The sequence below is a fragment of the Oncorhynchus tshawytscha genome, linkage group LG09, assembly GCF_018296145.1.
Source record: "Oncorhynchus tshawytscha isolate Ot180627B linkage group LG09, Otsh_v2.0, whole genome shotgun sequence".
NCBI classification, from domain to species: domain Eukaryota; kingdom Metazoa; phylum Chordata; class Actinopteri; order Salmoniformes; family Salmonidae; genus Oncorhynchus; species Oncorhynchus tshawytscha.
Window position 1 is genome coordinate 63,430,747 of NC_056437.1, and position 27,305 is coordinate 63,458,051.

The following is a 27,305-nucleotide window of genomic DNA, read 5'->3' on the forward strand; positions in this document are numbered from 1 at the left end:
TGTAATGTTTTGCTTGGTATTTTTTGGGGGGAAGCCTGGTTTCCCTTGGCCTCGTGAATACACGCCACTGTTGAAAGCAAGTCTAAAAAGCGGTATATCTGTTCTATGTGTGGTATTTATATGCTTCCCGTTCTTAAGTTTTGTTTTTGCGTCTTTTACGTTTAAACAGCTGAAAGTACAATATTTTTGGTTAAGAAAAATATATTTCACAGCGGTTTAGATGGTACAATGATTCTATACTTGCTTGTTTTGTCACAAACTGAAAATGAGGCAAACTATTCGAATTTTAGCAACCAGGAAATGACGTAGCGATTTCTGCATAGTGCAACTTTGAAGGAAACCAGTGAAAGTTATCAGAAAGAAGAAACTTAAAAACGCCCCCTTTTGTATGCAAAGAAATACGCACATAAATAGGCTTACAAAACAATACTAATAGTTTGAAGTATGCACACTGTAAGAAAGTGTTCATACACGTTGCAAGTGTAGGCCTATTCCTTTCAATAATAAAGCTATTTTCAGACGACAATGCACAGGATAAAATAGGGTGATGCGCGATACCGATCAAGTTGCAATGTCATATACATGGTTTCACCAGAATCAAAAGCGAAACTAAACTGATAGGCTACTCGCTACCGCACCTACAGTGAATAGATAGTGTTGTTCGTCATTTGAAGTTGTTCGGGCAGGATGGCAGAAGCCTACGCATTTGCCCTGCTTGTTGAGTTGGAGAGGAATCCCAATATTCCCAAACTGAAAAACAAGTTGGTAAAATATTTCCAAAGTAAAAAGTCTAACGGTGGTGATTGTCTTGTGGAATACGAAAATGGACAAGAAGCAGTAGTGCGGTTCAAAACTGAGGAGGGTAAGTTATAGCAATTGTAAATGCTTGTTTTAAACGGCCTGTATCACCTATTGGTTAGAGATGACATTCAACCAATGTTGTTAAGGAAGTTCGAAATGTACTTGTGCCTACCCTGCCCATCATATGATTAACTCAAAATAATGTTTACAACCACAAATAATAACGGTAGCGACCCAGTGTTTATAAACGTGGATATCGAATTTTACACAGCATTATTTTGTGGCACTGATGACACGCAGGGCTACGGGCCAGAAGGTTGAGGGATCAAATCACATTTCTGTGTTTCTGTGCCAATGCACCACACATCCAATAAACAAAGCATACCGACTTCCGGCACTTCAATATCACAGGAGGTTGGTGGCACCTTAATTGGGGAGATGGGTTCATGGTAATGGCCGCCGTGGAATCGATGGAATGGTATCAAACACATTAACTCCGTTCCAGCCATTATTATGTGCTGTCCTCCCCTCAGCAGCCTCCACTGTTCAATATCATGGTTAGCGTTTTCATTTTCAACACCACAATGAAATAGACCAGGGTCCCCCAACTGGCCCCGGTGGTTTTATGGCCCCCCGCCCCCCCATGTATCGCCTCCCCCCCATGTTTTCTAAGCCCCCAAAAATAATAGATTTTTATTTTTAACATTTTCATTGTTAGTCATAAAAAAAAATGTAACACCAGGAAATCAGCTACAATAGAATTTAATTTGGGGAATATTAAATGAGTGCAGGAAATGCAGAATAAATTATTTTAGGGTGAAGTTGAATTGAACAGTATAAAACAATCCAAGTGGAGAAAGACCCATTTAAATAATTTAGAATATATGTGTTGCCACCTGAGGGTCACGCACTACTCATAAAGCAAATGTAGAACTTTTTATTAATCAAAAACATAAAATACTGTCAAATTTGAAAAATACCATATGATGTGATATTTTGGCCATATTGCCCAGCCCTATAAGGGAAGTACCAAAACACTTTGATATAAGGGAGGGGTATGCAAGCAGATGAGGAAATCTGGCTAGGATGGAAGAAATTACAGTTGAAGTCGGAAGTTTCCATACACCATAGCCAAGTACATTTAAACTCAGTTTTTCACAATTCCTGATATTTAATCCTTGTAAAAAAATCCCTAATTTAGGTCAGTTAGGATCACCACTTTATTTTAAGAATGTGAAATGTCAGAAAAATAGAGAGTGATTTATTTCAGCTTTTATTTCTTTCCTCACATTCCCAGTGGGTCAGAAGTTTACATACACTCAATTAGTATTTGGTAGCATTGCCTTTAAATTGTTTAACTTGGGTCAAACGTTTTGGGTAGCCTTCCACAAGCTTCCCACAATAAGTTGGGTGAATTTTGGCCCATTCCTCCTGACAGAGCTGGTGTAACTGAGTAGGTTTGTAGGCCTCCTTGCTCGCACACGCTTTTTCAGTTCTGCCCACAAATGTTCTATAGGATTTAGATTAGGGCTTTGTGATGGCCACTCCAATACCTTGACTTTGTTGTCCTTAAGCCATTTTGCCACAACTTTGGAAGTATGCTTGGGGCCATTGTCCATTTGGAAGACCCATTTGCGACCAAGTTTTAACTTCCTGACTGATGTCTTGAGATGTTGCTTCAATATATCCACATATTTTTCCTCCCTCATGATGCCATACTATTTTGTCGAAGTGCACCAGTCCCTCCTGCAGCAAAGCATCCCACAACATGATGCTGCCACCCCCGTGCTTCACGGTTGGGATGGTGTTCTTCGGCTTGCAAGCCTCCCCCTTTTCCTCCAAACATAACGATAGTCATTATTGCCAAACAGTTCTATTTTTGATTCATCAGACCAGAGGACATTGCTCCAAAAAGTATGATCTTTGTCCCCATGTGCAGTTGAAAACCGTACATACAGGACTTGTTTTACTGTGGATATAGATAATTTTGTACCCGTTTCCTCCAGCATCTCCACAAGGTCCTTTGCTAATGTTCTGGGATTGATTTGCACCAAAGTACGTTCATCTCTAGGTGACAGAAAGCGTCTCCATCCTGAGCGGTATGACTGCTGTGTGGTCCCATGGTGTCTATACTTGCGTATTATTGTTTATACAGATGAACGTGGCACCTTCAGGCCTTTTGAAATTGCTCCCAAGGATGAACCAGACTTGTGGAGGTCTACAATTTATTTTCTGAGGTCTTGGCTGATTTCTTTTGATTTTCCCATGATGTCAAGCAAAGAGGCACTGAGTTAGAAGGTAGCCTTGAAATGCATCCACAAGTACACCTCCAATTGACTGAAATGATGTCAATTAGCCTATCAGAAGCTTCTAAAGCCATGACATCATTTTCTGGAATTTTCCAAGCTGTTTGAATGCACAGTCAACGTATTGTATGTAAACTTCTGACCCACTGGAATTGTGATACAGTGAATTATAAGTTAAATAATCTGTCTGTAAACAAATGTTGGAAATATTACTTGTGTCATGCACACAGTAGATGTCCTAACCGACTTGCCAAAACTAGTTTGTTAACAAGAAATTTGTGGAGTGGTTGAAAAACGAGTTTTAATGACTCTGACCTATTGTATGTAGACTTCCGACTTCAACTGTATGTAGTAAAACCTGCAAAAGGGCAAATGTAAACCAGGCAAAAAACACGCTACCCTCCCCTGTGCCCAATAAAAAATAAACACACAACCCTCCCCAAAGCAAAGTAAAAAGTTTGACAACCTTCCCCTATTTTGGACCCCCTCCCCAGTAAATTATGAACTATCCCTTACATTGTTATTACATTGTTATTCATGGCTGAATGTGTTTTGAACATTGCATCATTAGTAGCGGTTCTTTTCTGTCCCATGCACAGTCAGGCATAGAGTTCTTGAGAAGCAGGAGCACGAGATCAGGTTGGATCGAGGGGTGCTGAAACTGACCATTGGTCTGCCATCAGATGATGTCCCAAAGAATGTAAAGGTCAGTAGTGTCCTGATTGTGAACCATAGGCTATTCTTCTCTCTTACAGCCAGATTGTGCAGATGCACTACCAGTTCCCTATTTTTACCAATTGAGTCTTTGTTCTGAATTTTCAAAGTTTTAAGTGACAATTTTATAGCCAATCATGTGACTATGTTGACCAATCTCAATGCTGTATTAAATACATAACACAATATTTTTTTATATTTAGGAAACACAGTCTCCTGTCACCTCAGGCAAGTATCAAACATTTCATTTTTTGATAAACATCTATAGTTGTTTGGCAGCTAACAAGGCAGGCAATATTAAACACTCATATTGGGCTCCCGAGTGGCGCAACGGTCTAAGGCACTGCATCTTAGTGCTAAAGGCGTCACTACAGACACCCTTGTTCGAATCCAGGCTGTATCACAACCGGCCGTGATTGGGAGTAACATAGGGCGGCGCACAATTGGCCCAGCGTCGTCCGGGTTTGGCCGGTGTAGGCCGTCATTGTAAATAAGAATTTGTTCTTAACTGACTGGCCTAGTTAAATAAAGGTTAAATAAAAATATATATATGTTAAACTATTCAACATGCCGTACTATGCAAACATTTGTGTTATTACAAGAAATTGTGGTATTATAAGACATGACATATACATGTCTTTGAACAGGGTATGGTAGTAGGTGCCAGGGGTACCGGTCTGTGTCAAGAACCTCTTGGTTTTTCATGCTCAACAGTTTCCCATGTGTATCAAGAATGGTCCACAACCTTAAGGACATCAGCCAACTTGACACAACTGTGGGAAGCATTGGAGTCAACATGGGCCAGCATCTCTTTGGAACGCTTTCGACACCTTGTATAGTCCATGCCCTGACGAATTGAGGCTGTTCTAAGAGCAGGGGGGGTGTATTCTTTACATGTTTTATACACTCAGTGTATGTTCTTACATGCTTACATGTTATAAAGCATAACACCTGCAGGCTTTAAGTAAAGTGTTACCCACAATTCAGCAGGTTATAGGGAGCCAATTGACAGCTAGCTCATGGCGTCAGCTAAGAGGAAGGCAGAGGCTGATGCTCAGCAGGAATTACTAGGCTTCAAAAAGCAAGCTGTTGGTTAGTAGGCTAAAATAATATCTCAGCATTTCTCAAGTGGTGCAGGGTTGTGGGGGATTCCTATTGGTTTGTGTCTGACCTGATTTTATTTTTTTAAAGTAAAGATTTTTTATTGGGCTGTTCGCAATAACATTTGAAAGGGTTAAATGGGTCGCAGTACAACGTTTTGGGAACCACTAGTGTATGTGAAAGGAATGTTTTCTAGAATTATACATAAATATATAATGTTTAACTATACGACACAAAAGTTTGCATTCTATATCATGGTTAAGCTAACATACTATAACTGATTTGGCTCAGCAGTGGTTAATAATGCATTGATAAAGTTGTATTACAGTTGTTGTTGAAGAAATCAACAAAAGTAGTCGTAAACCTCCAAAAATACATGGTCTTATCATTCTCAGATGCTACTGACTCAAAAGACTTACCAACGAGTGGGGTTGGAGATGGACACACTTCCCTTACTGAGCCACAGACAGAGATGGAGATTGAACCGATGGAAGTCGAGGAAAAGTTGGTGTCCACCTCAGCCGTGTTGGGGAACATTGAGGAGAGCATGAACAAGGAGTTCCTGGAGATGCTGATAGAGAACATCCTGAGTGCGTATAACACCTCTGGTTCTGACTCTCCTACTGCAACTCAAACCTTCAGTCTGGAGATCCTGACACCTGTCCTAGACACCGGCTTGGCTGTGGTGACTTTCCAAAATGGAAAAGGTAAACAATAAGAATGATTTGTTGTTTTTCCACCTTAAAGATAGAATCAGCATTATGACATTGCCATGAGCATTACTGCAGATATTGCGATGAGGGCGATGCAAGACTTTGCTCGCATACATTCACACAGATTATGTGCGCATGCGCACAGGTTCACATCACACTGCTACAAGGTGGAAGCTACGGGACTAAAACAGCTGAGAAGTTTTGCCTTGCTCTTCCACCCAATATGTTTACTTTGTGCATTTACGTAATCTCGCGGAGTCTACCTGTAATATAATTTACTGCTTGTAAATCTCCTAAATGACTAAAATGTAAATACCATTTTGAGAGGTATATAATTTTATCCTTTACATACAACACATCATCAAAGACACCAACTATTTACTGAATGTTATGACTTAGTATCTCTTGAAAACAAGGCCATATCTCATCAGCATACTCTACTACTTATCTTATTTGTCAGAGACTGAGAACTTCATCACCAGCTGTACCAGCAACAGGATGTTCAGACAGAAACAACTATCTGTTAAACTCCTGGAACTCACCACAAAAGTGAAAGTTGAAAACATAAATCCAAATGTTAGTTCAGACCACCTCCAACTGTTATTTGGAAAAGGGGGTGAGGAGGTGGAAGACGCTGAAATGAATGAAGAGGACCAATCAGCAATCCTCACCTTTCAAGATCCTAAAGGTAAAAACAGTACTAAGAGAAAGCAGAATGATTTTTCCATAGGGTGCAGGGGCAAAAAACCGTATGCCTTATTTAGGTATGCATCAATACTCTAGTTGACATCGGTAAAGTAGTTGTCTCTCTTCCGTTTTTGCTTCTCGCAGAGCGATTACTTTTAAGGATGAAAATCGAACACGGGAAGGATTCATCCTGTGCAAATGTTCACCTCTTAAGGAAATTAAGGCTGTGAATGATCTAACGTGTTTCTCATAAGTTTGTCTTGGATGCATCATTTTATTTGATTAAATATTGTCAGATTTTATATAAGTCAAAATCGCTTAAAATAGCATGTTTACAGGCACATGTGCATTCAGATGGTGGAAAAAATAGCTCATATTTCTCCCTCCTGTTCCTAAGACAAAATTAACAATTGGTGTATAATTCTACTGCAATAAATGCTTAATTCTCTATTAGGTAATTTTATATTTGGTTATATGTGAGAAGTTAGGTCTACAGTCAGTGTCCAGAGTTCAATGACTATTCCTTTAACACATCAAAGGTGCGGTAGAGCAGGGGGGCTGCCTCTCCTGCCGCCCCCTACTTCTACCGTCCTTGGTACTACATAGTTATGTTATGACAAAATTATATTTCATAATGTATGAGGAATAATCCAATATTATGTGTTTTTTATTAGCTGTTCACAGAGTCCTAGAGAAACCACATTACATCGAGAAGCAGCCTCTCAAGGCTTTCCCCTTCTATGATTCTCTGGGAACAGCCTTGTACGGCAAAGACAGACCCACATTGAAACTCCCTTCTGCCTTCACCGAAAACATCAACCAGGCAATTTGGAGATACCTCTGTGACAACCAGGAAGCTGCAGAGACCATCCACAAGGAAATGAGCAAACACTTCTGCAATGTAGACTTCCAACAACCTACCATCAAGTTAAGCCCACTGCCATCTCTACTCAAACAGAAGGGTGTGAAACCCAAGCACTTACAACAATGGAAGGACACCACCAAAGTTGCCTTAATCCAAGCCTTGTCTAACTTTAAATCATTGGAGCTCCAGGTTCAGGACACTGCATGGGAAGAGTCTGAAGGGGAGATCCTCAAGGCAGTGTCTGGGGAGGCCGTGATGGTAGTCCATGAGGAGACCAGAGGTGTTCTGGCAGTGGTAGGATTGGTAGAAGATGTGGACCGGCTCAGGCAGACACTGGATGGGATCATGGACAGGATTTATAGAAGAATCAAGAGGGAGAAGATGAGCATAACAGAGGAGTTCCCTCTGGTTCCATCAATCTACCAGGTACTGTTGCATGGCGGCCTGCTGGACAAGATTGTTGGTGAATTCCCAGAGTTGAAGCTGACGTATAATCAAGAGAGCCAGAGTGTGACCATCTATGGGTTGATGCAAGAGGTGTTGTGTGCTAACAGAAAGCTTGCAGGTGAAGTAGTAGCCCTGAAACAAAAGCTGGTGGAATTGGATGACTACGTCCTTGAGTTCCTACAGGAAGAAAACCAGGAAAAGGTAACCAGTTCCCTTCTGACCTTACAGCGCATCAATGCAGCACTAAAAATAGAGAGAAAAGGAGTGCAGATTCTGGCTGTCTCTGAGGAGGCCCTGTGCGAAGCAGAACATCAACTGCATACGCTTTTGATTTCTCAATACATAGATGTAGAAGACTCCGATCTCCTGAGGATGTCCGAGTGGAAGGATATTGCCAAACGTTTGGAGGAAGCTTCAAACACTCCTTTCAGGAAAGTTATGGTTCAGACTGGTGACTATTCAGGACAACAAGTGGTAGTGTCTGGCTACAAGGAAACTGTTCTCTTAGTTTGTAATGAATTGAATGATTTCTTACACCAAAATGCTCATGTTGATGAAACTATCGAAGTTAAGCCTGAGGCTATTGTTAAATTCATCCAGGAACAACACAGGGATGCTTGGTCTGATAAAGTCAGAGATAGTGGAGTTAAAGTTTCTTTCAAGGATGAGGCTATTTACCTGAGTGGCACCAGAGTTCACGTAACAGATTGCAAGGCATTATTCGAAAACTTGTTATCCTCCACATTCTTTGACGCCTTGAGAATCTCCAAGCCTGGAGCAAAAAAGTTCTTCCAGGACAATGAGCCCATGTATGTTGACACAGTCATGAATCAGACAGGCTGTGTGGTCCAGCTGATTGAAGAAGAGTATGATGGCAATGGCGGACAAGGCATAAAGCTAGCAGGAGGAGGAATGAAACCTACCTACCAGCTTCAAACACCAGATGGGGTGGAGATAGCCGTTTGCAAAGCAGACATGTGCAAATATTCTGTACACGCTGTTGTCAATGCCGCTGCACTGGACCTGAAGCACAGTGGAGGTCTTGCAGGAGCTCTTCTGGATACTGCTGGCCCTCAACTGCAGGATGAGTGCAACCAGATCATCAAGAACAAGGGTCAGCTCAAGCCAGGGGACTGTGTCATCACTGGTGCAGGAGGGAAGCTCCGCTGCAAGCACATCATTCATGCAGTGGGACCCAGGTTTGACCAGGCAAACCCCCAGAAGGCCATAGGACAGTTGAGGAGGGCGGTGAAAGGGAGTCTGGATCTAGCAGAGACCCACAACTGCCTGTATGTGGCGCTTCCTGCTATTAGCTCCGGGAATCTAGGCTTTCCTCTGACCCTGTGTGCAGACACCATCGTCAAAGCTGTTAAAGAACACTGTGATGACAAGTTTGGGGAGAACACTCTGAAAAAGATCCATCTGGTGAACAATGATGACAAGACAGTCCAGGCTATGGAGGCAGCAGTGCAGAAGGTGTTTGGGAGCCATGGGACTAGTCATCCACGAGAGAATCGACCCACCATAGCTACACACAGCCAGCCTGGTAATCGGGTTCAACGCACAAGTGGTTCAAGTGTGCAGACAAAAGAGGGGCTGGCTATTACCCTGACGAAAGGGAATATCCAAGATGCTGTGGTAAATTGTTTCCAATGTTACTTGTTCGTATACATTTCAATAATCTTAGTTAAAAATGTCTTAGATTTCATGACGATAAAATCAGAAGATCCAATATTTTTGTGTAGTGAACCCTTTTGGTGTTGAGGTACCATATACAAGTTGTCATTGAATGACAATCCAGTTTATAATCAGTTACATGCAACTTGAAGATTTTCATAGATCTGTTTCAAGTTTATTTGCCATGTGTAAACAAATACATTGGACGTTTAACTCTTAAATTATCTTACTGTTACAGACAGAAGTTGTGGTCAATACCGTGGGTGATGATCTAGCACTTAACCATGGTGCAGTCTCCAAGGCCATCCTCGCCGCTGCTGGCCCCCAACTTCAGACTCTGGTAAACCAACAGGGCACAGCCGGAAGGCCTGGGGAAGTCATTGTCACCACTGGCTGCAACCTGAAGAGCAAGCAGGTGTTTCATACCATCGCCCCTCACTGGGACAATGGACAAGGAGCACCACAGAAGGTAAATTATGTTGTTCCTTATCTAAGGATATATAGTTTCATTTTTTGTGTATTTGTACTGTATTTGTTGTGTACATTGCATTCAGAAAGTATTCAGACCACTTCCCTTTTCCACATTTTGTTACGTTAGTCTCATTCTAAAATTGCTAAAAATATATTTTTTCCCTCATCAACCTACACACGATACCCTATAAAGACAAAGGGAAAACAGGTTTTTATAATTTTTTACAAATGTATGAAAAAATAGAAACAGAAGTACCTTATTTACATAAGTATTCAGACCCCAGGTGCATCCTGTTTCCATTGATCATCCTTGATGTTTCTACAACATGATTGGAGTTCACCTGTGTTCAATTGAATTAATTGGACATGATTTGGAAAGGCACACATCTGTCTATGTTAGGTCCCACAGTTGACAGTACATGTCAAAGCAAAAAGCAAGCCATGAGGTTGAAGGAATTGCCTGTAGAGCTCCGAAACAGGATTGTGTCGAGGCACATATCTGGGGAAGGTTACCAAAACATTTCTGCAGCATTGGAGGTCCCCAAGAACACAGTGGCCTCAATCATTCTTAAATGAAAAAAGTTTGGAACCACCAAGACTCGTTCTAGAGCTGGCCGCCCGGCCAAACTGAGCAATCGGGGGAGAAGGACCTTGGTCAGGGAGATGACCAAGAACCCGATGGTCACTCTGATAGAGCTCCAAAATTCCTCTGTGGAGATGGGAGAACCTTAAAGAAGGACAACCATCTCTGCGGACACTCCACCACTCAGGCCTTTATGGTCGACTGGCCAGACGGAAGCCACTCCTCAGTAAAAGGCACATGACAGCCCGCTTGGAGTTTGCACCTAAAGGGCTTTCAGACCATGGGAAACAAGATTCTCTGGTCTGATGAAATCAAGATTGAACTCTTTGGCCTGAATGCCAAGCGTCACATCTGGAGGAAACCTGGTACCATCCCTATGGTGAAGCATGGTGGTGGTAGCATCATGCTGTGGGGATGTTTTTCAGTGGCAGGGACGGGTAGACTAGTCAGGATCGAGGGAAAGATGAACGGAGCAAAGTACAGAGAGATCATTGATGAAAACCTGCTCCAGAGCACTCAGGACCTCAGACTGGGGCGAAGGTTCACCTTCCAATAGGACAACGACCCTAAGCTCACAGCCAAGACAATGCAGGAGTGGCTTGGGGACAAGTTTCTGAATGTCCTTGAGTGGCCCAGCAAGAGCCCCGTCTTGAACCCGATCGAACATCTCTGGAGAGACCTGAAAATAGCTGTGCAGCAACGCTCCCCATCCAACCTAACAGAGCTTGAGAGGATCTGCAGAGAAGAATGGGAGAACCTCCCTCAATGAAGGTGTGCCAAGTTTGTAGTGTCATACCCCAAAAGACTTGAGGCTGTAATCACTACCAAAGGTGCTTCAACAAAGTACTGAGTAAAGGGTCTGAATACTCATGTAAATGTGATTTGTTTTTTTATTTTCAATACATTTTCAAACATTTACATAAACCTGTTTTTGCTTTGTCATTATGGTGTATTGTGTGTAGATTGACGAGTGAAAGAATAAGGCTGTAATCTAACACTGTGGAAAAGTTAGTGGGTCTGAATACTTTCCAAATGCACTATATATAAAATATCTATAAAATGTAAGTAATGTAATGTCCGACACTTGAAATGACTTATCCCTAGGTAGGATGTCTAGGTCAGGGCTCTCCAACCCTGTTCCTGGAGAGCTACTGTCCTGTAGGTTTTCACTCTAACCCCAGTTGTAACTAACCTGATTCAGCTCCTCAACCAGGTAATTTTAACAGGTGCGCTAGATAACCTACAGGTTGGTAGCTGTTCAGGAACAGGAGTTGGAGAGCCCTGTACTACATAGTATAAAACCATGTCTTACTGATGTCTAACTGAAATGTACCTAGATATTGAGTGGGATCATGAAAAAGTGCTTGGGTGAGGCAGAGCATCAGGGACTCATCTCGATCACCTTCCCTGCCATCGGCACGGGAAACCTGGGCTTCCCCAAAGACCTGGTGGCCTCTCTGATGCTGGATGAAGTCCTCAAGTTTAGCAGTAAGAGGAACCCCAAGCACCTGAAGGAGGTTGTCTTCATCCTCCACCCAGGTGATGCACCGACGATCCAGGTAAGGAAAATGATCCGGCGCCGACAGAGATGGCCGCCTCGCTTCGCGTTCCTAGGAAACTATGCATTTTTTTTTTTTTTTACGTGTTATTTCTTACATTGGTACCCCAGGTCATCTTAGGTTTCATTACATACAGTCGAGAAGAACTACTGAACATAAGAGCAGCGTCAACTCACCATCAGTACGACCAAGAATATGACTTTCGCGAAGCGGATCCTGTGTTCTGCCTTTCACCCAGGACAACGGAATGGATCCCAGCCGGCGACCCCAAAAAACGACTTCGAAAAAGGGGAAAATGAAGCGGTCTTCTGGTCAGACTCCGGAGACGGGCACATCGTGCACCACTCCCTAGCATCCTCCTCGCCAATGTCCAGTCTCTTGACAACAAGGTTGATGAAATCCGAGCAAGGGTAGCATTCCAGAGGGACATCAGAGACTGTAACGGTCTTTGCTTCACGGAAACATGGCTCACTGGAGAGACGCTATCGGAGACGGTGCAGCCAGCTGGTTTCTCCACGCATCGCGCCGACAGAAACAAACATCTTTCTGGTAAGAAGAGGGGCGGGGGCGTATGCTTTATGGTTAACGTGACGTGGTGTGGCCACAACAACATACAGGAACTCAAGTCCTTCTGTTCACCTGATTTAGAATTCCTCACAATCAAATGTAGACCGCATTATCTACCAAGGGAATTCTCTTCGATTATAATCACAGCCGTATATATCCCCCCCCCAAGCAGACACATCGATGGCTCTGAACAAACTTTATTTGACTCTTTGCAAACTGGAATCCACATATCCGGAGGCTGCATTCATTGTAGCTGGGGATTTTAACAAGGCTAATCTGAAAACAAGACTCCCTAAATTTATCAGCATATCGATTGCGCAACCAGGGCTGGAAAAACCTTGGACCATTGCTATTCCAACTTCCGCGACGCATATAAGGCCCTGCCCCGCCCTCCTTTCGGAAAAGCTGACCACGACTCCATTTTGTTGATCCCTGCCTACAGACAGAAACTAAAACAAGAAGCTCCCGCTTTGAGGTCTGTTCAACGCTGGTCCGACCAATCTGATTCCACACTACAAGACTGCTTCCATCACGTGGACTGGGATATGTTCCGTATTGCATCAGACAACAACATTGACGAATACGCTGATTCGGTGAGCGAGTTCATTAGAACGTGCGTTGAAGATGTCGTTCCCATAGCAACGATTAAAACATTCCCCAACCAGGAACCGTGGATTGATGGCAGCATTCGCGTGAAACTGAAAGCGCGAACCACTGCTTTTAATCAGGGCAAGGTGACTGGAAACATGACCGAATACAAACAGTGTAACTATTCCCTCCGCAAGGCAATCAAACAAGCTAAGCGTCAGTATAGAGACAAAGTAGAATCTCAATTCAACGGCTCAGACACAAGAGGTATGTGGCAGGGTCTACAGTCAATCACGGATTACAAAAAGAAAACCAGCACCGTCACGGACCAGGATGTCTTGCTCCCAGGCAGACTAAATAACTTTTTAGCCCGCTTTGAGGACAATACAGTGCCACTGACACTGCCCGCAACTAAAACATGCGGACTCTCCTTCACTGCAGCCGACGTGAGGAAAACATTTAAACGTGTCAACCCTCGCAAGGCTGCAGACCCAGACGGCATCCCCAGCCGGGCCCTCAGAGCATGCGCAGACCAGCTTGCTGGTGTGTTTACGGACATATTCAATCAATCCCTATCCCAGTCTGTTGTTCCCACATGCTTCAAGAGGGCCACCATTGTTCCTGTTCCCAAGAAAGCTAAGGTAACTGAGCTAAACAACTACCGCACCTCGTAGCACTCACTTCCGTCATCATGAAGTGCTTTGAGGGACTAGTCAAGGACCATATCACCTCCACCCTACCTGACACCCTAGACCCACTCCAATTTGCTTACCACCCAAATAGGTCCACAGACGATGCAATCTCAACCACACTGCACACTGCCCTAACCCATCTGGACAAGAGGAATACCTATGTGAGAATGCTGTTCATCGACTACAGCTTGGCATTTAACACCATAGTGCCCTCCAAGCTCGTCATCAAGCTCGAGACCCTGGGTCTCGACCCCGCCCTGTGCAACTGGGTACTGGACTTCCTGACGGGCCACCCCCAGGTGGTGAGGGTAGGCAACAACTGATCCTCAATGCTGATCCTCAACACTGGGGCCCCACAAGGGTGCGTTCTGAGCCCTCTCCTGTACTCCCTGTTCACCCACGACTGCGTGGCCACGCACGCCTCCAACTCAATCATCAAGTTTGCGGACGACACAACAGTGGTAGGCTTGATTACCAACAACGACGAGACTGCCTACAGGGAGGAGGGTGAGGGCCCTCGGAGTGTGGTGTCAGGAAAATAACCTCACACTCAACATCAACAAAACTAAGGAGATGATTGTGGACTTCAGGAAACAGCAGAGGGAACACCCCCCTATCCACATCGATGGAACAGTAGTGGAGAGGGTAGTAAGTTTTAAGTTCCTCGGCGTACACATCACAGACAAACTGAATTGGTCCACTCACACAGACAGCATCGTGAAGAAGGCGCAGCAGCGCCTCTTCAACCTCAGGAGGCTGAAGAAATTCGGCTTGTCACCAAAAGCACTCACAAACTTCTACAGATGCACAATCGAGAGCATCCTCTCGGGCTGTATCACTGCCTGGTACGGCAACTGCTCCGCCCACAACCGTAAGGCTCTCCAGAGGGTAGTGAGGTCTGCACAACGCATCACCGGGGGCAAACTACCTGCCCTCCAGGACACCTACACCACCCGATGTCACAGGAAGGCCATAAAGATCATCAAGGACAACAACCACCCGAGCCACTGCCTGTTCACCCCGCTATCATCCAGAAGGCGAGGTCAGTACAGGTGCATCAAAGCTGGGACCGAGAGACTGAAAAACAGCTTCTATCTCAAGGCCATCAGACTGTTAAACAGCCACCACTAACATTGAGTGGCTGCTGCCAACACACTGACTCAACTCCAGCCACTTTAATAATGGGAATTGATGGGAAATTATGTAAAATATATCACTAGCCACTTTAAACAATGCTACCTAATATAATGTTTACATACCCTACATTATTCATCTCATATGTATACGTATATACTGTACTCCAGATCATCTACTGCATCCTTATGTAATACATGTATCACTAGCCACTTTAACTATGCCACTTTGTTTACATACTCATCTCATATGTATATACTGCACTCAATACCATCTACTGGATCTTGCCTATGCCGCTCTGTACCATCACTCATTCATATATCTTTATGTACATATTCTTTATCCCCTTACACTTGTGTCTATAAGGTAGTAGTTTTGGAATTGTTAGTTAGATTACTTGTTGGTTATTACTGCATTGTCGGAACTAGAAGCACAAGCATTTCGCTACACTCGCACTAACATCTGCTAACCATGTGTATGTGACAAATAAAATTTGATTTGAGTGATATAGTCGATAAAACTACTGTCAAATGTAAAACCATTTTCTGCTTCAAGGTGCAATTTGTTTTCCTCTTTTAATTGCTTCTACCTTTGCTCACAGGCATTCACTGATGAATTTAACAAAAGGTTCACAACCCAGTCGGGAATGTCAAGGGGCTCAGCAGCATCCAGTCAACAGAGTAAAGGTATGTTAATAATATGTTCCATTTTAATATGTTCATAATATATGTCATTTAAATATATGCCATTTAGCAGACACTTTTATCCAAAGCGACATGTGTTTTACGAATGGGTAGTCCTGGAAATTGAACCCACTATCTTACCGTTGCAAACGCCATGCTCTACCAACTGAGTTATAGAGGACTACGAGATTCATATATGTATATTTTGACAAATTATTGTTTCTTAAGGTAAGATATAAACCTGTAAACCTTTTGGGTTCGAACCGGTTCATAACTTTATTTTGCTGGTCGGAACAGAGGAATGAAACAAAAAAATGGTGTTTCTGTTCAGAACAAAACGATTGGAAATAATTTTGGTTCCAACCCCTGGGAAAGGAAACAAGCACTCATTAAGATCACATTAAGAACACACATAACAAGATAGAAGATAGAGTTCTGTTGATGCTGAAAACAGAGTATATGTATATTCTTAGAACGTTCTTTGAACTTTACTAATGTTTTCTTTTTTTTTATGGTAAGTTTTCTTAATGTTCTGAGAACATGACTAAAAAGAACCATGAGGAAACCTGCAGAAAACGTCATGTTAAATGACTGAAATTCCCACAGAAGAATGTTGTTTCTTAGCGTTCTCTGATCAATTTGAGAACATTACTTTAAATAGAATGAGGAAACCTATATGAAACGTTATGGGACTCTTGTATGCTAAATAACCATAGGACAACCTGATCTTCACCCTGTTATTGTCAAGCCTGTTAGAGGCCCAAGGGTAACTTTATCAGTTTGATATTATATGTCAGTTTATCTGTACAAGGAATATTTGATCAATGAGACAATCTTGGATTTATCTCAAACATGTTTTTAAATAATAGTTAGGCAGTTAAATAAGTGTCCATAACAGGGTTGACACATGCAGATTAAATGCTCTTAGGTCATAGGATTTGAATGCCTGAAATGGGGGGGGTTCCATAGGTTAAACATATCCTCCATGCAAATGAATGTTGAAAGAAGAGATATTTAAAAGTTCATTGCTTAAAAATGTGCATGTCTAAAAGGCATCCATTTTGTGGATTGACCGAGGTCCCTTATGTAATTGGCTTGACTTTTCTTCCCTCTTTACTAGGCCCTTTCTCTAAAATCACTTCAAGCTCAGGGATGCACGAGACGAAGATGGGAGGGGTGCTTATACAGGTAATCACAGGGGACATCACCAAGGAGACCACTGATGTCATCGTCAACTCCTCCAATAACACCTTCAATCTCCAGTCAGGTAAATCTAACCTTACTTCTGTCTCATTTCACTGGAGTTGACCTGTTTTTCTGTACATTACACAATTGTTAACATAGCAAATAATAGGTACTAACTTTACATTACAGAACATTATGGCTACACTGTATTTGATAACTATAAAGCTCCTCGTACACAATTTTTATAAACCTTCTGTTCATCTTATACTTCCTTCTCCAGGGGTATCTAAGGCCATTCTGGATGTGGCTGGTCAGACTGTGGTAGCTGAATGCCAACAACTCGGTAAGAACCTCTATATCTGAAAAGAGTATGTGATCAAAAAAGAAGACTATTTGAACAAGCCTCTGCTCGGCAAACTGTCTGTGCTCTTCCTCTCTGTCTCCGAACCTTTCACTCTGTCACCCTCTACAGTGCCTTGCAAAAGGCTTGTTGGTTAGGACATCTACTGTGTGCATGACACAAGGAATTTGTTTACAGACATGATTATTTCACCTATAATTCACTATCACAATTCCAGTAGGTCAGAAGTTTATATACACTAAGTTGACTGTACCTTTAAACAGCTTGGAATATTCCAGAAAATTATGGCTTTCGAAGCTTCTGATAGGTTAATTGACATAATTTGAGTCAATTGGAGGTGGTCTGTGGAGTTGTACCAGTGCCTCTTTGCTTGACATCATGGGAAAATCAAAAGAAATCAGCAAAGACCTCAGAAAAAAATGTAGACCTCTGGTCTAGAAGTCTGGTTCATCCTTGGGAGCAATTCCCAAACGCCTGAAGGCACCACGTTCATCTGTACAAATAATAGTACGCAAGTATAAACACCATGGAACAGCGCAGCCGTCATATCGCTCAGGAAGGAGACGCGTTCTGTCTCCTAGAGATGGCTTGCAAGCCGAAGAACACCATCCCAACCGTGAAGCACGGGGGTGGCAGCATCATGTCGTGGGGGTGCTTTTACTGCAGGAGGCACTTCACAAAATAGATGACATCATGAGAGAGGAAAATGATGTGGATATATTGAAGCAACATCTCAAGACATCAAGACATCTCAAGACATGTTAAAGCCTGGTTGCAAATGGGTCTTCCAAATGGACAATGACCCCAAGCATACTTCCAAAGTTATGGCAAAATGGCTTTAGGACAACAAGGTAAATGTATTGGAGTCGCCATCACAAAGCCCTGACCTCAAACTGAAAAAGTTTGTGCGAGCAAGGAGACCTACAAGCCTGACTCAGTTACACCAGTTCTGTCAGGAGAATGGGACAGAATTCACCCAACTTATTGTGGAAGGCTACCCAAAACATTTGACCCAAGTTAAACAATTTAAAGACAATGCTACCAAATACTCATTGAGTGTATGTAAACTTCTGACCCACAGGGAATGTGATGAAAGAAATAGAAGCTGAAAGAAATTATTCTCTCTACTATTATTCTGTCATTTCACATTCTAAAATAAAGTGGTGATCCTAACTGACCTAAAACAGTGCATTTTTACTAGGATTATATGTCAGGGGTTGTGAACATCTGAGTTTAAATGTATTTGGCTAAGGTGTATGTAAACTTCCGACTTCAACTGTACATACCTGTCTCCCTAGCCTCTGCTTCCTTACTGTCCTGTCATGAAAATGTAAAAAATATGTTAGGATTTTAAAAATAAAATTTTACCTACAAACTTGCCTCAAGATATGTTCCTTGTCCTGGTATACAATCAGGAAAGTCTCCCTTAGATATGTTCTGAATCTTTACATTCCAAGTACATATGGTCACTGCTCTGCCTACTGAAATCAATGTACAGTAAAACAAATAATGTATACAATGTATATTTCCAGGAGCCCAGCCTAACAATGGAGTGATACTTACCCAGCCGGGCAACATGCAGTGTAAGAAGATCATCCACCTGGTTGGTCAGACGGACCCAAAGAAGATCCAGGAGTTGGTCAAAGGAGCACTGCAAATGTGTGCACAGAATAACCTCACATCCATCTCCTTCCCTGCTCTCGGCACAGGTGAGTTACAAAACAGAACAGGAATGAATACTCAGGTACAAGGTTTAGATAGCTGGCACTACCAAATTTCTAAATTGCACCTTGCGTAGTCTACATTTCTAACTCTCAACACTAAGTTGAGACCACGACAGAGTTCCTCTCTGATTATGGGAATTGTTTAACTGGGATTTTGGGGAAAGTTACTGGGATTTTGGGGAAAACCTGGGAATTTGGGGAAAGTTACTGGAATTTTGCAACCCTAGTGAGAATCCATAGGATTGAAGGAACATGACTTGACCCACTTGAATACTAGCTGTTTGCTAAGTGCTTTGTTTTTTAAACTTTGCCCTCCATTAGACAGTAAAGGTTAACAGTCATATTCATATTCAGAAAATCTTTGTTTCATTGCTGGGCAATGTCTTGCAGCAATATAATATACATGTTGCACGTTGTTGAACTTCATATCCATACTTGCTAGGTGTGGCAACTAGCCTGTTCTCTCATTGAAGGTCAGGGCAATGTACAGGCGGGCCAGGTGGCTGACGCAATGTTGGATGCTGTTGTGGAGGTGGTGGGTCAGAAGTCCCAAAACACACTGCAGCTGGTCAGGATGGTCATCTTCCAGCCTGCCATGCTCACAGAGTTCCACAAATCCATGGTGAAGAAAGAGGGCAGAGATGTTGACACTCAAAAGAAGGGGAGCATGTGGGGAAAAATTAAATGTAAGGACTACCTTATTATGTTGATAAAGAAATGAAAGGCCAGCACATGGTATAATGCTGCTCCCCAGTGCTTTCTTCCTGCACCGGGAGAAAGCATTGTGGAGCACCATTATATGTTACCGTGCGTGGGCCTTTCTTTACCCCCTAATATTTACTGCCACATAGACCTAAACAAAGTTAACTGTAGCACTAGCTCCCATTGACTAATACCCTAAGATTGCATCTAAATAATGCAGTGTCCAATATTGGTACAGCATTTTTAACCTGGAGTAAAGCTGACATGCCACGAAAGGACGAGGATTTTGTCATCGAGGGCCAGCAAGTAGATCCAGCTTTCTTCCATATCTGCGGTGGCTCTCAGGCCAGAGTGGACCATGCCAAGCGTTGGATCAAGGACCTGATCCTGAAGGAGCAAGTCAGCAACAGCATCACCGATGACGCCATCTTCAACTTGTCTGACTCTGACCGTAAGTGCATCCACGACATGCAGACCACCATGGGAGTGAGTGTGAGGATAGAATACAATTCTTCCAGGGAGGAAGCTATGCTCACGATCGAGGGCCTTAGCAAGGATGTCCTCAATGCAGTCAACGAGATCCAGGAGATGCTGAGGAAGGCCAGGGACAAAGAGACCTTCAACAGGAACGTGGAAGTGGCCAGCAACATGGTGGAGTGGCAGTATCAGCAGCAGCCAGGGGGGCAGTACCAGAGCTTTGACCCCATCCCCAACTTCCATCTGGAGCAGGCGCTGGGGAGGAAGTTGCCCCACGTAGAGGTCTCTTTCCAGAGGCAGATGTACAAGGTCACCCTTCCTGACGGGCCTGCTACAGATACCCATGGCAACAGCCTCAAAATTAGACGCATCGACAAGTCTGCAGGTACTCTTCCCTTTGGTATTTACAATGCATACAGTGGGGCAAAAAGTATTTAGTCAGCCACCAATTGTGCAAGTTCTCCCACTTAAAAAGATGAGAGAGGCCTGTAACTTTCATCATAGGTACACTTTAACTATGACAGACAAAAATAGGAAAATAATTCCAGAAAATCATATTGTAGGATTTTTTATGAATTTATTTGCAAATTATGGTGGAAAATAAGTATTTGGTGAATAACAAAAGTTTATTTCAATACTTTGTTATATACAACTTTGTTGGCAATGACAGAGGTCAAACGTTTTCTGTTAGTCTTCACAAGGTTTTCACACACTGTTGCTGGTATTTTGGCCCATTCCTCCATGCAGATCTCCTCTAGAGCAGTAATGTTTTGGGGCTGTTGCTGGGCAACACAGACTTTCAACTCCCTCCAAAGATTTTCTATGGGGTTGAGATCTGGAGACTGCCTAGGCCACTCCAGGACCTTGAAGTGCTTCTTACGAAGCCACTCCTTCGTTGCCCGGGCGGTGTGTTTGGGATCATTGTCATGCTGAAAGACCCAGCCACGTTTCATCCTCAATGCCCTTGCTGATGGAAGGAGGTTTTCACTCAAAATTTCACGATACATGGCCCCATTCATTCTTTCCTTTACATGGATCAGTCGTCCTGGTCCCTTTGCAGAAAAACAGCCCCAAAGCATGATGTTTCCACCCCCATGCTTCACAGTAGGTATGGTGTTCTTTGGATGCAACTCAGCATTCTTTGTCCTCCAAACACGATGAGTTGAGTTTTTACCAAAAAGTTATATTTTGGTTTCATCTGACCATATGACATTCTCCCAATCTTCTTCTGGATCATCCAAATGCTCTCTAGCAAACTTCAGTCTGGCCTGGACATGTACTGGCTTAAGCAGGGGGACACGTCTGGCACTGCAGGATTTGAGTCCCTGGTGGCGTTAGTGTGTTACTGATGGTAGGCTTTGTTACTTTGGTCCCAGCTCTCTGCAGGTCATTCACTAGGTCCCCCCGTGTGGTTCTGGGATTTTTGCTCACCGTTCGTGTGATCATTTTGACCCCACGGGGTGAGATCTTGCGTGGAGCCCCAGATCGAGGGAGATTATCAGTGGTCTGTATGTCTTCCATTTCCTAAAAATTGCTCCCACAGTTGATTTCTTCAAACCAAGCTGCTTACCTATTGCAGATTCGGTCTTCCCAGCCTGGTGGAGGTCTACAATTTTGTTTCTGGTGTCCTTTGACAGCTCTTTGGTATTGGCCATAGTGGAGTTTGGAGTGTGACTTTTTGAGGTTGTGGACAGGTGTCTTTTATACTGATAACAAGTTCAAACAGGTGCGATTAATACAGGTAATGAGTGGAGGACAGAGGAGCCTCTTAAAGAAGAAGTTACAGGTCTGTGAGAGCCAGAAATCTTGCTTGTTTGTAGGTGAACAAATACTTATTTTCCACCATAATTTGCAAATAAATTCATAAAAAATCCTACAATGTGATTTTCTGGATTTTTTCCCCTCATTTTGTCTGTCATAGTTGAAGTGTACCTATGATGAAAATTACAGGCCTCTCATCTTTTTAAGTGGGAGAACTTGCACAATAAGCTAAGTTCCTCAAGTATTAGTATTAGATACAATTTGTCTGTTGTCCACAAATGTACTTTACATACAGAAAATGCACTGTTTAGAAATCCCCAACAAGAAGATAAACATGGCATAGACACAACATTATATATATGTATATATATCCTGATCCTGATATTATATAAATATAAATGAAATATATATATATCTATATAAACAATTAATGAAGATGTCAGCTTAAGGACATTAACTTTGTATTCTGTGCTCCCCTCCAGCTCAACCCATTGACAGTCTCCCTCAACATTGGGATGCTATGCCAGCAAACACTTCATGCCATTCCTGCCTCATTCAGCCAGGAAGCCCAGAGCACAATGAAGTCTTAAACTTGTTCCGAGCCACCTGTCCCAACATCGTTTTAAAGGTACCTGCTGTTCCTAAAGCTACATCCATTGTAGTTATTGTTATGTCTTGGGATATGCTGGGTGTTATTAGCATGGGTGAGGGATGATTTGTTCACTTTCACTCATCTGTTGGTCTCTTGAGATCACAGGATGTGCCACAGGGGTGTGACATTTAAACGAATTTGGGATCGTTAATATTTAGAAAAAAATCCTAACCTGAAAACTTTTAATTTCAAATTTTACAAAGTTAAAATCACAAAACTACCACTAACAGGTCCTGATCATCGTCATAAAGGCAAATAAAAATTAAACAAATAACTAATGCAACAATGTTGTAAGTAGGAGGAGATATGCATCTGTCAAATGATTTGCCACGGCTCTAAAGCGCTCCGAACGTCATCGTTGATAACAGCTGGTGAAGACTGAAGCTGGGAAGTGACAGCAGCGAAATCTGTATGGCAATACTTTGAGAAGTTAAATGAGAAGGGGATGAAATGCAAAATTTGCGAGGTGGAATTGAGCTACATTGGCTGTACAGGTGCAGTGCTGAAGGGGAGGCACCCTGAGGCCCAACCCAGTGCTGGCAGCAGTGCGAGAAGGGACGGAGTGAGAAAATCACAGTGCTGATTAGAGAAATGATTGCAGTTGATATGCAGCTATTGTCAATGGTAGAGGATGTCGGCGTCAATACCCTAATGGCATATCTAGAACTAGGCTACAAGATGCCATGACGAAAAACCGTGACGGCCCTGATGAAAAAATTGTGTAATGAATGCTCTGCAAGAACAAATCGTGAGCTTTCAATCACCATATGTGGCGTTATCAGATTGTTGAACGTCTATGAACATGCTGTCATACATCACTGTAACGAGTTATCACATTGATGAGACGTGGGACATGAAGTCTAATGTACTGACAACTTTGAACATGGAGGAGAGGCACACAACAGAGACCCTAAAACGGCATTAATACCATTGTGGGTGAGGGACAGGAGTAAGGAGTACTGTCTGGTCGAGGCCAATACTGCGGTAGATTGAAGAGCATTACCCCCTAGTAGCGGTTATACACAGGACCATATCTGAATTGTTCATTCACGTAATTTTATGATTTAAAAAAACATTTAAATGAGAAAAAATTGCAATTTAAGAATTGTTTTAGATTTGTCACATCCTTAATCTGCCATATGAAATGGTTTGTTTATTATAGACTTTGATTGTTAGTATTTGGTTAGGCACTTGGAATAATAAATAAATAAAGCACCAAACAGTACTGCTAAGTCTTCCTGGTAGCCAGCTATTTAAAAAATCTATATATTTTAGCCCACAATGGCAAAGAATCATCTAAAAACTAAGGTTTATGGAATGTACGAAGGACACATTTTAGAGTCTATTAATGGCAGATTAATAATTATTCTTCCCTGATTTATTTCAGATTGAGAGGATCCAGAACCCAAGCCTGTGGAGGAACCTCCAGATCAAGAAGGATGAAATGGAGCTCCGGAACGGTCATAAGAATAACGAGAAGAGGCTCTTCCATGGAATGTGCCACACAACCATCAATCACATCAACCACCATGGCTTCAATCGGAGCTATGCTGGGAAAAATGGTACGATACACATACTGGGCTTGTGCCGATCTGACCATATTCGTATCTTTAAATGATCTTTAAATTGACAGTAGATAGTCGGATCACTCGTGGTCGAAAAAATTGAAGTGTTTTAAATTTCCTAAATAGAGTTTAGCAATATAACTTTTCATGTACCTGTGCTTTTATAGACCAGGAAAGCTGCAGATCAGAAGCAGCGGACGTGTGTGTGTTCTTAACTTGCAGCAGGCATTCTGAGCGCACATCAGCAGTCTCTTTTTTTCCTACCCTCGCTCCACTTGTTAAATATCATGCACAGTGATAGTTTGCTAGCAAACATCCTCGCCATTTGATTGACCATAGTAGCAGCAGGCAGTAGCAATATAAATGGAGCAAAACATGCGAAAAGTGACTGCTGAAATTATTATATGAAGTGAGTAGACAGAATTACAGCTGCACTCTATCCAATTGTGTCATTAGGATCAACCTAAATGTCTTTACAGACAGCAGAACTAGCGGGTTGAGTTATTTAGTACCTCTCACTTGGTTGAGTGACATGAGAGTTGCATGCTGGCAGTTGAAAATGAATTTGATTCTGATCATGGGATTACAAAAATATATGGTCATAGGGCCTACCCAGTGGCGCAACGGTCTAAGGCATTTCATCGCAAGTGTCACTACAGACCTGGGTTCAATCCCAGTCTGCTGTGTCACAAATGGCCATGATCGGGAGTCCTATAGGGCGGCGCACAATTGGCCCAGCTCCGTCTGGGCCAATTGTTAAACCCTCCGTTAAGGGAGGGTTTTGTCCAGGTAAGCTATACTTGGCTCATCGCGATCTAGCCACTCCTTGTGGTGGGCCGGGCTTCTAGCCACTCCTTGTGGTGTAGGCTGACTTCAGTCGTCAGTTGAACAGTGTTTCCTCCAACACATTGGTGCTTCCGGGATAAGAAGGCGGTTATTAAGGAGCGTGGTTTGGCGGGTCATGTTTCAGAGGATGACCCGCCAATTCGCCTCTCCCGAGCCCATTGGGGAGTTGCAGCGATGAGACAAGATTGAAATTGGGAGAGAAATCATTTTGAAGCATATCATAATCATATCAGGAAAATTCCTCATATTTTACAATACTTGTTTCGTTTGAGTGCTCGGCACACCCATAATACATACCCATGAACAAGTAGCCTGGTTGCAGATCTGTTTGTGATGTCTTGCCTACTCCTTTTTTACATTTTATTTTACCTTTATTTTACTAGGCAAGTCAGGTAAGAACAAATTCTTATTTTCAATGATGGCCTAGAACAGTGGGTTAACTGCCTGTTCAGGGGCAGAACGACAGATTTGTACCTTGTCAGCTCGGGGATTTGAACTTGCAACCTTCCGGCTACTAGTCCAATGCTCTAACCACTAGGCTACCCTGCCGCCCCTATGGTCATTGGTAAAAGCCACATGTAAACATTGTCATTCTCATATACTCCGTCTTGTCTCTGCAATAGTCTAAAATCGAAACTATATTTTTTTCAGCTGCATTGTATGGAAATGGCACATATTTTGCCGTTTCTGCCAGATATTCTGCCAGTAACACATACTCAAGACCAGATCCACAAGGACAGAAGTATATTTTTCTCTGCCGAGTTCTGACTGGAGATTTCACAACAGGACGACAGGGGATGATAGTGCCTCCAGCTAAAAACACAACATCTGCTCAACTCTACGACAGCGTGACAGACAACCTATCAGGGCCATCCATGTTCGTTGTATTCAACGACATTCAGGCATATCCTGAGTACTTGATCACTTTCCGCTAAACCACAGAGATAAAAGCAATGCAATGAACACTCGTTCTTTTTATCTGCTGTGTAAAGTTTTTATAAATTGCTTTATAAATTGTCATTTATAATGTTTCTTGAAAAACTGAAAATGATTGTTACTTTTGCATGAAAAAGTGTAACTGTTACATGTTGGTTGTATAAGTTTGCTGAAGGACTGTAATTTTATAATCCACAATTGATATGTCCTTTTTTTTTTTTTTTACAATCTCAATGGCCACTGTGCTTTGTACAGGTTGTACTTAGGGGTTGGGGGACTTCCTGTGAATGTACATCCTTGTTCACTGTCTCATTGGAAGAACAACTGAAAAAAGACAAAGTACTATGCATGGCTTGTTTTGGATTGTAGTTCAGTGTTGCCAAGTTGATTGTAAACAATGGTCAATGTCAGATAAGCACATACATTTATATGACGTGAGTTAATGGATAGAGAATAAGGCTCTACGAAAGTCCCTGACGTGTGCTGAGAAATCATGTGACACCAAGTGATAGCAAGTGGATGTGTGTGTTTATGAAATGGCCTTTCAATCAGTTTGCTTGTGCGGAGGAAAGTAAAAATAATGAATATATTTTCCAGCTATCAGATTGACAAATGTGTGTGTGTGTGTGTGTGTATGTATATATATATACACACTGCACAGAAATGTAAACGCTACACGTAAAGTGTTTCATGAGCTGAAATAAAACAAAATCTGACATTTCCCATATGCACAAGAAGCTTATTTCTTTCAAATGTTGTGCACAAATTTCTTTACATCCCCGTCAGTGAGCATTTCTCCTTTGCCAAGATACTTTTGTGTATATATAGTGTATGTGGACACCGCTTCAAATGAGTGGATTCAGCTATTTCAGCTACACCCGTTACTGACAGGTGTATAAAATCGAGCACACAACTATGCAATCTCCAGAGAAACATTGGCAGTAGAATTGCCTTACTGAAGAGCTCAGTGACTTTCAATGTGGAACCGTCATAGGATGCCATCTTTCCAACAAGTCAGTGCTGTTATTGTGAAGTGGGAACGTCTAGGAGTAACGGCTGTAATGCATGAAATTCACAGACTTGTTTCAAAACATCACCTGCCATGTCACTGATGCGTTGTGAAACAGTGTAGTTTGATGAAGGCATTGTCTGTATAGTTTTTTGGGCCTTTTCCTCCAATATTGTCCCAGCCATATCCGTGGCAGCAGGAACAATTAAGTCCTCCACAATAGAATGGGGCTTGCCTGTCCTAGCCACTCGGTAGCTCACATTATACAGTGGGGCAAAAAAGTATTTAGTCAGCCACCAATTGTGCAAGTTCTCCCACTTAAAAAGATGAGAGAGGCCTGTAATTTTCATCATAGGTACACTTCAACTATGACAGACAAAATGAGAAAAAAAATCCAGAAAATCACATTGTAGGATTTTTAATGAATTTATTTGCAAATTATGGTGGAAAATAAGTATTTGGTCAATAACAAAAGTTTATCTCAATTCTTTGTTATATA

At 42.4% G+C, this 27,305-nt stretch overlaps 1 protein-coding gene across 3 annotated transcripts; it reads left to right on the plus strand.

The window, feature by feature from the left end:
- Positions 1 to 459: 459 nt before the first annotated feature.
- Positions 460 to 26,520, plus strand: parp14rs1 (poly(ADP-ribose) polymerase family member 14-related sequence 1). 3 transcript variants are annotated; one of them, XM_024414786.2, is made up of 17 exons: positions 460 to 862; positions 3,707 to 3,813; positions 4,025 to 4,049; positions 5,318 to 5,629; positions 6,096 to 6,323; positions 6,997 to 9,272; positions 9,550 to 9,780; positions 11,703 to 11,924; positions 15,507 to 15,591; positions 16,709 to 16,855; positions 17,054 to 17,116; positions 18,667 to 18,843; positions 19,332 to 19,544; positions 19,799 to 20,422; positions 22,281 to 22,426; positions 23,838 to 24,012; positions 25,513 to 26,520. In XM_024414786.2, exons 1-17 carry the CDS (start codon positions 688 to 690, stop codon positions 25,794 to 25,796), a joined length of 5,490 nt encoding a protein of 1,829 aa, XP_024270554.1. In that variant the 5' UTR covers positions 460 to 687; the 3' UTR covers positions 25,797 to 26,520. The 3 variants fall into 3 exon arrangements, with proteins under 3 accessions (XP_024270554.1, XP_024270555.1, XP_042183128.1); XM_024414787.2 differs by lacking the exon at positions 6,096 to 6,323; XM_042327194.1 differs by lacking the exons at positions 460 to 862; positions 3,707 to 3,813; positions 4,025 to 4,049 and adding an exon at positions 4,798 to 4,913.
- The last annotated feature ends 785 nt before the right edge of the window (positions 26,521 to 27,305 follow it).